The sequence below is a fragment of the Macaca fascicularis genome, chromosome 5 (genome assembly GCF_037993035.2).
Source record: "Macaca fascicularis isolate 582-1 chromosome 5, T2T-MFA8v1.1".
NCBI classification, from domain to species: domain Eukaryota; kingdom Metazoa; phylum Chordata; class Mammalia; order Primates; family Cercopithecidae; genus Macaca; species Macaca fascicularis.
The window spans coordinates 115,410,461-115,421,759 of record NC_088379.1 but is presented as its reverse complement, the minus strand read 5'-3'; the positions used below and the strand labels follow the sequence as shown (position 1 = coordinate 115,421,759).

The 11,299-nt window shown below is 39.5% G+C and overlaps 1 protein-coding gene and 1 long non-coding RNA gene across 7 annotated transcripts in view; one reads left to right on the top strand and one right to left on the bottom strand.

Annotated features, from left to right (window-relative positions):
- LOC102119106 (uncharacterized) overlaps positions 1-7,361 on the top strand; it is an 80,763-nt gene extending 73,402 nt beyond the window's left edge. For both annotated transcript variants that reach the window (XR_277312.4, XR_012435019.1), the window contains 2 exons: positions 5,406-5,485; positions 7,300-7,361. This is a non-coding gene — a long non-coding RNA (uncharacterized lncRNA). The remainder of the gene's footprint in view (positions 1-5,405; positions 5,486-7,299) is intronic.
- Positions 1,691-11,259, bottom strand: GAR1 (GAR1 ribonucleoprotein). 5 transcript variants are annotated; one of them, XR_012435017.1, is made up of 7 exons: positions 10,867-10,974; positions 10,408-10,629; positions 8,684-8,838; positions 7,691-7,750; positions 3,834-3,975; positions 2,363-2,431; positions 1,691-1,993 (listed from the first exon to the last, which is right to left on the bottom strand). XR_012435017.1 is itself a non-coding variant. In XM_005555669.4 (7 exons), exons 2-7 carry the CDS (start codon positions 10,615-10,617, stop codon positions 1,980-1,982), a joined length of 654 nt encoding a protein of 217 aa, XP_005555726.1. In that variant the 5' UTR covers positions 10,618-10,629; positions 11,030-11,259; the 3' UTR covers positions 1,691-1,979. The 5 variants fall into 5 exon arrangements, 4 of the variants coding, with proteins under 4 accessions (XP_005555726.1, XP_005555727.1, XP_005555725.1 ...); XM_005555669.4 differs by lacking the exon at positions 10,867-10,974 and adding an exon at positions 11,030-11,259 and having other exon boundaries at positions 10,404-10,629; XM_005555670.4 differs by lacking the exon at positions 10,867-10,974 and adding an exon at positions 10,985-11,034 and having other exon boundaries at positions 10,404-10,629.
- Positions 11,260-11,299: the final 40 nt, after the last annotated feature.

The following is an 11,299-nucleotide window of genomic DNA, read 5'->3' as shown; positions in this document are numbered from 1 at the left end:
TTCCAGAAATAATTATTCTAAAAACTGAGAAATACGTAATTTCAGATAGTCACCTTTCTGCTGCAGATGAAAGTTTTGATATGAGTGAGGTATGTGCATTCGAAGTTCTTTTTTATGCTTCCTTCATGAGTGATACAGAAAAGCTATATTGGGATAGGCTTAGAAATACATGTGAATTTGATTCAAAATGAATGCCTCAAAAAACCCAGAAACTAGGCCAGGTGCGGTGGCTCACACCTGTAATCCCAGCACTTTGGGAGGCCAAGGCAGGCAGATCAGCTGAGGTCAGGAGTTCAAGACCAGCCTGACCAACATGGATAAACTCCATCTCTACTAAAAATACAAAATTAGCCGGGCATGGTGGCACATGCCTGTAATCCCAGCTACTCAGGAGACTGAGGCAGGAGAATCGCTTAAACCTGGAAGGTGGAGGTCGCAGTGAGCCAAGATTGCACCATTGCACTCCAGCCTGGGAAATAAGAGCAAAACTCTATCTCAAAAAAACAGAAGCTATAAGGAAAAAAAGGGAAAAGATGTGGAAATAAAAGCTTAAAGATGGCCAGTGACCAAAAGATATGCATAAGCTAAAAGGTAAAATCTCCAAGTGGTTTGTCTACTGATCTATACATTATCTCCATTATTGCCATTTTAGATTTATTTTTAATGTTAAAAAAAAACTGTAGAAATGTTGCACTATTATTATTTGTCCTTGGGACAATGCCATCACCCTTTGGTGCTCACTAACATCTTTTCCAAACCAACAGCAAAAACCCTGGCCCTAACACTGCATGAAAATTTCATCACCACAGTTTTAAATCAAATAATCTCCTGTTCTAAACTGTAAAAGCATAACTGGCTATTACTGTGAAAACTGTAATTTTCAACACATTTGCTCCTCATATATATTAATTCATCCTGCTGCAATTCCATCAATCAAAAAAAGATAAAACCCCAAATACTGACAAAGACAACACTGTATGCTCCTCAAATGAGCATTTAAGAGCATTCCTCCATGAGCATGTTAGATAATCTAACAAATGATATAGAAACATCATTCCTTCTGAGAAGTGAAAATAGAATGGCAGGGTAAATGGCTATCACAGCATTCTAACTTGCTACCACAGTCATTTCTTTACATTCACTAGCAATGGTGACCAAAACTAATTTCATTTTTAACATCCTTACCCAGCAATCTGAACATGTAGTATGCAATCAAATATTCACGTGTAGTCAATAACACCTTAAACTTTTAGAGTCCCTTTTAAAAAGTAAAAATAACATTCAGTAAAACTTTTAATATTCATGTTGGATGAGAAAAAGTAACTGCTTTTTAAAAATTTCTTGCTAGTTTTTCACTTGAACAGAGCTACTCCATCTTTAACACGTTACTAATATGGAAAATTTTTAAATCAATTATTAATTGCAATTAGAGAAACAGCTTAACTGATTTATGTATTAAAATACAAAAGGGAAATACAGAGCTATCTTCTCATACATAAAAGGCCAGGGTTTTGAAAGGGGGTGTTAATTTGTAAATACTCTTAAAGTACTGCTACAGCAGCCTATTTTTTAAAAGATCAGTAATACAAATAAATCCTTTTTTCGATCTGCAATTCACTATGTTTAAGTTTTAGTTATTCCTTTCTACTTCAAAAAATGGGTTTCATTTAATAAACACACTCTAAATAACTTCAGGGAATAAAACACTTTATTTTAAAAATTCAAATATGCTTCAAATGAAAACTCCCGTCCATTTATTAGGCACCCACAAAGTGCCAGGCACTGTACAAAACATTAGAAAGATTTGTTCATGCTCTTCTAGAGCAACATTGCTCTAGATGCTAACATTTTTGATCCATTGTCATAAAATGACCAAGATCTTCAAGACTTGCTAAAGAACCAAGTTTCCAATCCACAGTAGAAACAGATCATGCAGGTTAATACAGAAGTCAACTGGTGATGTCTGTCAACTGTTTCACTTAATGTCCTCTTCCTGATTAAGAGAAAATTAAAGTATTAAGGGCACAGAAAATGGATTTTTAATAGTATTATAACGTAAATCTCAAGTTTAAAATCAGCATTAGTTCCTATAATGTTTAGCAACCATACTTTACCAAATGTAACTGTCAGATTCATATACACCTTTTTTTTCAAATTAATAATAAAGCAAAACAAATTAGAATTAGGTTAAAAAACTGAAAACGCAAAAACAAGTGATATAAAATGAAACCACAAATTAGGCTAAGCAAAGAACACCATAGTGTTCCATATACTTGCTGGCAGAAAAAATTAAACTTAAGCAAAAACAAAATGCCAGATAATATCAATTCTAAAAATTAAGCAACTTAAAGATAATACCTACCTCTGAAACCACCACCTCTTCCTCCTCTGAAGCCTCCACCTCCACCTCCTCTTCCACCTCTAAAACCACCTAAAAACATTTATTAAATAATAATGCAAAATATTTAAATAGTAGATAAATAATAAACATTAAGTTATTAACTATATAACTTCTTATACTGATAAGTCTACAAAGATCAATACAATAACTATAATTATAATGAATAAATATAGATTCACATATTTTATCACGGAAAAAATTTTACAAGACAAAAATGAAGAAACTAGTAGTTTACCAACTGGGCAACAGGTTAAATCCCCAGATTATTCAATTTCAATAAATTAGAAAAACTTGTTAAAGTATGATTCAGTCTTGTTAAATGTATGATTATTGCCTTAGCTCTTGCTTATGATAAATACTTTTTGATTCCACTAAGGATAGTTTGATGGAACTAAGGCTTTGTATCCTAAGAACAACGGATGGCAGATATGGGTGCTTTTGTTCTGGGGGCACGATAATAAATATGATAGTTAAGGTTAACTGAGCTACATAAGATTTAAAAAAAATAAGATAGTTGTGAATTTTTTGAAATGTTAAATGATACTCAACATCAAATGAGAACAGGGGAATCTCTATTCATCAAATTCTCAAGAAGGTACCCCTGAAAATTTTCCTACCTATACGGACACAAAAAAGTAACTTTATAGAGTGAAATGATGATTACATTGAGAGATGCCAAAGTAAAGCATTCCTTCTCTTTTTCGGCTCCAGTAACAAAAGCTGTCTAAGCCCAACTTTCAGTTCCTCTCCCTTTCCACTTTGGCTCTGCCCATTACCTCATCACTCCCCGTCCTCCTACTCCCAGGGCATGGCAGTCTCACTCCCCAGAGCCCTGCTGATCACCTAGCTGCCCATAATGATGAATGTGCCAAAACCTTGGGGGAAAGGCGTACATCTAAACAGTGAGATCACAGCAATGAATTTATTAGTTCTTGACACGACATCAGAAAATATGCATTTTAATTCTGGGTCTGCCAATTGTTTGACCGGGGGAAATTAATTTCTGTAAGTCTCCATTTCCTCATTCATAAAATAAGGATATCATCTATCTCAAAAGCTTTTGCTGAGTATTAAAAGAATATACACGGAAATTAAAAGAATGTATGACCAGCTTTCAGTATGCAGTCTACACTCAATGATATTAACTAAGAAATTAAAATTAAGATAATCTTATGGTTTATTAAAATGCCCAAGAAAACATGAATAACCCAAAGAAATGAAGTCCCTCAAAAGTATACTTTAGTAGATTTTTTTCTTTTTAAGCAAGTTGTTGAAATGAAGCATTATTGTTATGGACAATCTGCCAATATTTGAAAACAGCTTTAATAAAAAGAACCATAAGGGAGGGTTTGCTATGTACAAAGCTAAATTGTATTATATTAATCAGCTATGACTTTGAAATTTCATCAGAAATTTTCCCCAAGTAACTTACCGCCTCTGCCACCACCTCTGCCACCTCCTCCTCTTCCTCCTCCTCGGCCTCCCCTGCCACCACCTCTTGGAGGTCCTTTCTCACCTGGAGGTCGAGGTAAAAACCTCTGGAGTGGCAGCAGCTTATATGGGTCTATATAAAACTGGAGACATAATAAAAGCAATTAGTGTACGACTTGGGGGACAGTAGAGTATAATCATTAAGAAGCTATATGATAGAGTCAAAACTGCCTGGGTTCAAACCCCCCCAACCCTACCACTTTCTACTATGTATCTCTGGGCAGGGACTTAATTTCTTACTACCTTAGGTTTCTTTTTTTTTTTTTTTTTTTTTTTTTTACTTTAAGTTCTGGGATACATGCGCAGAACGAACGAGCAGGTTTGTTACATGGGTATACATGTGCCATGGTGGTTTGCTGCACCTATCAACCCATCATATAGGTTTTAAGCCCCGCATGCATTCAGTATTTGCCCTAATGCTCTCCCTCCCCTTCCCCCCACCCCCCTGACAGGCCCAGGAGTGTGATGTTCCCCTCCCTGGGTCCATGTGTTCTCACTGTTCAACTCTCACTTATGAGTGAGAACATGTGGTGTTTGGTTTTCTGTTCCTGTGTTAGTTTACCTTAGTTTCCTTATCTGTAAAATGTAGAGAATAGAGTATCTATCTCACATGTTTGTGTGATGATCAAAAAAGTGATGTATATAAGGCACTTGCACTTTGGCACACAATAAGCATTACATGCATATAAAAAAATCAAGACCAATTCAATCTCATTTCTCTTTAGAAATAGATTATTTAACATTTCCACTCAACAGAACTGCCGTAAGAAAAATAAAACTATTTAAAACATAGCATTAAAATTCAAAATAAAGCATTCGCATACAAGCTGTTTCAAGTCTTTAATAAAGATCAAAACGGTAACTATCTTCTGAACACACAAAGTAATGAAGGATATACAAAAACTATACACATCCTATAACTGGGGTTAAAGAGGACATTTCTCAGATAATGAAATGTAAAGGGCATATTGTATCATAGTTCTTCTACACAAAACACACGAGGATTTCAAAACTGTAATATATTACTTATAATAAGATATCTGCATCCCTCTCTAGATATCACCTTATTACTCATCTTCCCTTCACAGCCCATCATCTCAAAAATATTGTCTAGATCTACTGTTCAAGATGGCAGCCGCTAGCCGCAGGTGGCTTATATTTAAATTAATTAATGATTAAAAATTCAGTTCCTGAGTCACATGAGCCACACTTCAGGTGCTCAATAGCTACATGTGGCTAAGAGCTACTTTACTAGGCAGGGACTCCCATCATTGCAGAAAGTTCAAGTGGCGAGCACCGGTCTACAGACTTCATAATAATGCAGGCTGGGTAAAGAGGGCTGAATCTCAACATAGCAGGGGGTACGCAAACCGGGAGGTAGAATGTACTCAAGTTAGTATCTAATTAAAAAGCAAAAACCCAAAAAACTAAGCCCTCAAATAAATAATTCTGAGAAAAGGGACAGGGATTCTGATGAATTTAAGTGGCTATTACCAGCTTTTTTGTTTTTCAGGTCACAAGATGAGAATCCCTTTTCAGCATTGTTTCTTTCTGGGCTCAATAGCTCCAGGCATGCCAGAAGCAGTCAATCCTGTGAGTATTTGCCAAGGTTTCTACAACTAGTAGCCACAGGCTAACAACAAGCTATTGTCTCCTTCTCATTTCCTATTCCATTCTGGCTCCTGGGCCCACCACTGCACTGGCTCCATGACTCCCTGATGTCTATGTGGCTGTCTTCCAATGAACACTTTGCATCATTTTGCCATAGCTGAGCAGTCCCTCCTGGAAACACTCTCAATTTTTGTGATACCACTTTTATGACAGGCTTGTGGTTTACTTTTTTTTAACTGGCAATTACTTCTGAGTTTCCACTAACAGACATTTAGCTTTAGGAGATGCCCCAAAACTTTTCATAGGTGCTCTTTTTCTTTTATTCTTTCTTCCTACATTGTTAACAAATTCCCAATTCTATTTCCAGTCTAGACTCTTCCTTTAAACCTCTGACCATGACTGTCTCACAAGTACCTCAACCTCACTATGTCCAAAACCAAACTCATTATCTTCCCCTAATCCCCATCTTCTGCACTGTTGCCCATTTAATTAATCGGTACCATCACCCACAAAGATGTTGATGTCAGACATCTGAAAGATGGTGATATTTTTCACCTCTTTAATTTCGATAGCTAGTCAATTACAAGGTCCTATTGATTCTACTTCCTGTACCTTTCATATATCCATTTTTTCCATTTCCACTGTCACTACCAAGTCCAAAATATCATCTCTTTCAGAACAACTATTATAGCCTCCTACCTGGCTCCTCTCACACAATACTGACCTCTTCCCAAGGTGCCTTTGTATCTTCCCAGCATTCTTTTGAAGCATACATTTAACTGTGTCATCCAGTCATTCAAAAATAAAACACAATTGAAACTAAAGTCTAAACTCTTTCTTATGACCTGAAGGCTTAAGTTAATCAAGCCCCCTCCTACCTCTCTGATCTTAATTCACAACTTTCCCCACCTCTCCTAAATGTTTCATTCCTAACCTATACGTCTGCCTTTTTGTATCCTTTCAGTTGCCTGCTCTCAGAGACTGCACACACTGTTCTCTCTACTTGGAATGCACTTTCCTCTTCCTCTTTCACTAGCTCAGAAACTCTCAAGTGTTTGCCTAACTACATCAAAATTATCCAAGTGCTGGCCGGGCGCAGTGGCTCACGCCTGTAATCCTAGCACTTTGGGAGGCCGAGGCGGGTGGATCACAAGGTCAAGAGATCGAGACCATCCTGGCTAGCACGGTGAAATCCCGTCTCTACTAAAAATACAAAAAAATTAGCTGGGCGTGGTGGCGGGCGCCTGTAGTCCCAGCTACTCGGGAGGCTGAGGCAGGAGAATGGTGTGAACCCAGAGGGCAGAGCTTGCAGTGAGCTGAGATTGCACCACTGCACTCCAGAATGGGTGACAGAGACACAGCGAGACGCCGTCTCAAAAAAAAAAAAAAAAATTAGGCATGGTGGCCAGCGCCTGTAGTCCTAGCTACTCGGGAGGCTGAGGCCAAAGAATGGCTTGAATCCGGGAGGCGGAGCTTGCAGTGGGCCGAGATCACGCCACCGCACTCCCCCCTGGGCGACAGAGCGAGACTCCATCTCAAAAAAAAAAAAAAAATTATCCAAGAGCTTTTCCTGGGCCCTACTTAGGAGCTCCTAGGTCAAATTTCCAGAAGTGGAAACTGGAAGTACATCTTCTTAAAAGCTCCCCAAGATAACTCTGACATGCAACCAGTTGTGGAAACTGCTCTTGGTCAACAATCAGACCTCAGCTTCAAGCTCACCTTTTCAGCAAACACTACAGACTAACGTTGGTGGCACTACAAAGCTTCTCATGGCAACCTGTATTTTTCCTTCACAGCATATATCATGTTATTGAAGTTCTTGTGAAATCACTTAGTACCTACCTTCTCTCAAATAACGTAAGTTTTATAAATTAAGATTCCACCTAGAATGTTTGGTCATGAATGCTTTTCAATAAGAGTTTTACATCAACAAAAAACTCTTACTCTAGCAGTTTACAGATTTTGGTAATATAAGCAAAAGTAGTGATTTTTATTTTCTAAAAGGCTGTATCAAATAAATCACTTTCAAAGATTAGTATGTTCAATATTTATAGCACAGAACATTTCAGTTTAAGAGCTTTACTAGTGATATGTTGGGAAAATCTCAAGCGCTCCAAGTAGGACTTTCCTAAGATAGGTCATTCCCTTATAAAACCAAGGATCCCAAGTATCATAAGTTTGACTCACCTTCTGTAGTTTTTTAAAGGATGAAGCCTTCATGTTTTCTGACAATTTAACTGAAAAATACTATTATTTTTATTAAGGAACAAATGAGCAATTACGATGAAAGACGCTATCAAACCTTCTGAATTGATGTATAATTTCAAAAACAAAGTTAGAATATATAGACATATATAGGAAAGATAAGAAATGAACTTCCAGGGGCTGGGTGTGGTGGCTCACACCTGCAAACCCAGCACTTCAGGGGGCCAAGGCAGATGGATCACTTGAGGACAAGAGTTTGAGACCAGCCTGGCCAGCATGGTGAAACCCCACCTCCACTAAAAACACAAAAATCATCCAGGCACGGTGGCGCTCGCCTGTAATCCCAGCTACTTGAAAGGCTGAGGCATGAGAATTGCTTGAACCCAAGAGGCGGAGGTTGCAGTGAGCTGAGATCATGCCACTGCACTCCACCCTGGGCAACAGAAAGAGTCTCTGTCAAAAAAAAAAAGAAAAAAGAAAAAAAGAGAAGGAGGGAGGAAGGGAAAGAGCGAGAGAGCGAAAGAGAGAGAGAGAGAGAGAGAGAGAGAGAGAAAGAGAAAGAGACAGGGAAAGAGAAAATGAGAAAGAGAAAGACAGAGAAAGAAAAAAAGAGAAAGAGAAAGAAAGAGAGAAAGCAAGGAAGGAGTTTCCAGGGTAGCGGGGGCACCAAACAGCTTCTAATTCTACATTTCCAGTGGCACCACTACATCCAAATCAGCCAACTTAATCTTGTAGTACTTATCCAAATGGCCATCATTTCTAGAATTTTCCAAAAACAGTCACCTTTCTAGGGTCTGTCATTTTAATATCTATGGATGAATACATTCTCCCCTTGATTCTCTTTCATGGTCCAATCTGTAGCAATCCTGTCTAATTTAATGAAGCAACAAGTCTAATTTACACTTAACCGCCTCCTCACAAAAATACAAATAGCAACCTTTGAATATTATTAGGTCTTCCAATGAAAAAGGATACAAAATCTCTAAGTTGTCCAAATATTTCATCCACTTTTCCAATTTGTTCTTTGTTTTCTAAGTAAACAGGAGCATTGAAATAAGGCACCTTATTTTCATCTGTGGTACATTTACAAACTATGTCATCTTCACAGGGATGCAGGAACTCTCCTAATACTGAAATAGGACAAGAAAATATTAAAACACAGAACTATTTCAAACGATACTGACCAACTTCTTCTGGAAGCTTTCTTCTTGGCTACCTGGGACTTCACCATACCTGCTCTCCTCTGAGGCAGAAGACCACAGTCATTAAGAGTGTGGACTTCCTGGGCTGGTATACCAACTCCACAACACACTAGCTATGTGACCTAGGAGAAGTTACCCACCCTTTCTCTAATTCAGTGTTTCCTCTTTAGTAGACACTAGTAACATATAATGTACAGCTATACCTAATATACAGTAATGTAAGGACTCAATGGAATAACCAATGTCAAGTGCTTAAAACAGTGCCTGGCACATTGAGACCATTCCACATGTAACAGTTATCTTATTAAAATTTATTATCTGATTCAAAACTCTGCTTCATTCTCTTGGTTATTCCTTTTCTTCACCCCTTTTCTTCAACCCCTAAAAGAATTACCCTTTGTTCTTTTTTTTTTTCTCTTGCCTCAGAACTTTCCCATTCCCACTACCACCTCTTTAACAATGATTCATTGTTTTCAAGGACATTTGGAATCTCAAAATAACTACCTTTAGTTCTAACTAACTAGACTGTCCCCCTAAACTAAAATAATTAACACATTCCTGCAAAACCAACTCTTCATTCCTATCACCCAAGCGCAAAACCTGGAACCCTTTATTATCAGCATTAGCTAAGTTCTACCGATTTTGTTTCCTTTGAAATCTCTCTATCTAATCCTTCCTTTTTTTCCTCACCATCCTGAATCAGGCTCTCAATGCCTCGTGTATGGACTGGTACAACAGCTTGCAGGCTGGGACCTTTTATTCTAGAAACTGCTCCTTTCAAACCATCCTGCATACTCATCCAACCATTCTTAGACACTCTTCACCCTCTCTCCTCTTTAATGTAGTAAGTTTCACTCTCTGTGACTTCCATTCCCATCTCATTATTAATTACTATAAAACTATCCTAAATGGGTCTTTTTCTCGACTTCCTCTTTGGCAGTTTCCCTCTCAAGCAAATTGTTTTCTCACTTATCTACTTTTAAGTAGTAATGGAAAGCATGGGCTTTGTGGTCAGAATACTTGGCTTTGTATTTCTTTTTCTGTACAGACAGGGTCCTTGCTTTATTGTCCAGGCTGGTGTCTAACTCCCGGATTCAAGTGATCCTCCTGTCTCAGCTTCCCAAGTGTTGGGATTACAAGCGTGAGCCACGGCACCCAGCCTGTATTTCAGCTATACTTATATTTCAGCTATAAAAACTTAACTCTAAATCATAGTTTTCTCATCTGTAAAATCGGGGAATTAGGGATAAGTACTCACTATTACCTATTTAATATCTTCCTGTCAACCCTGAAGTTCCACCTCCATGATGCATTTTAAGTATCCCTCAGCTTTCTTGATCTCCCCACCCCACCCTTACATGCTACTGTACGATTATGTCAGTTTACATCATTCTCCACACAGGCTTGTGTATCCCAAACTTGCTGGACTAATAACACAAACCCACAACCCACCCCTATTCCTTCAAATAGGCTAAATATTGAAGACTGCATACACACTACACGTTCTGGAGGTCCTTGGTCTTGGCCTTTGTTAAAGCCTCCGCGGCCACCCCCTCGTCCAAATCCTCCCCTGCCGCCGCCTCTGAAATTGCCGCCGCCTCCACCGCCGCTTCCACCTCGGAAGTGGTTGCTGCTGCCGCCTCGGTTGAAGCCGCCACCTCCACCACCTCGATTAAAGCCTCCACGACCTCCGCCTCGAAAAGACATTCTCTCTCCTCCCTGGTGAAAAAAAAAAAAAACGACCCGTGTCTTCCGATCACTGTAGCATCTGAGTACACTCCAACCCCTCGGAGCCGCGGTGAGAACACCATAAAGGGGACAAAAGCAGCCCTGTCACCTCACCCACGGTCAGACAGCCAGTGACCACCAACCTGATGGGTGAAGAGTTTACTTCCTCATGGTCTCCTGAGCGCCGACCGACCAAACATACCAGCCTTGCCGCCCCAGGATTAGTACCTCCTCCCCCTTCGGACAGCAAGGTCTTCGCACTGCATCCCCTTCCTTCTTCCCTCCCTCCGGCAGCTGGGTTCCGCGTCCACCATTTTCAAATCCTCCGGCTTCTACGGTCACTCACCGGCGCCACGTGCCCCTCTGGCTCTGGCCTTACGCGCACACCCACCTACTGGGTACTTCCGCCGCGCTGGAACCTCCTCGGCTACCGTACAGCCACAGAGTTTTTTAGACCAGAAACTTGAATAACTGGTTTGCAAAAAAAAGGTAGTCACGCACGGAACCAGCGACACTGGTTCCAAAACAGCCTTTAGCTTTGGAAAAGTGGCAATAATATCTAATCTTAACCACTAATTTACAACAGAGAGGTCAACTTGCCTAACGCCGCGCCGTGGAAGTGACGTATAATAGCTGCGTCCTTCGCAGCACGACGTCCCGG

Coding starts and splice junctions, on each gene's coding strand:
- GAR1 (XM_005555669.4), bottom strand. CDS start 10,617: ATGTCTTTTCGAGGCGGAGGTCGTGGAGGCTTTAATCGAGGTGGTGGA. Junction 8,839..10,403: donor ACCTCCAGAACGTGTAGTGT/GTATGCAGTCTT, acceptor GTCCTATTTCAG/TATTAGGAGAGTTCCTGCAT. Junction 2,432..3,833: donor CAGAGGTGGTGGCAGAGGCG/GTAAGTTACTTG, acceptor AAATGTTTTTAG/GTGGTTTTAGAGGTGGAAGA.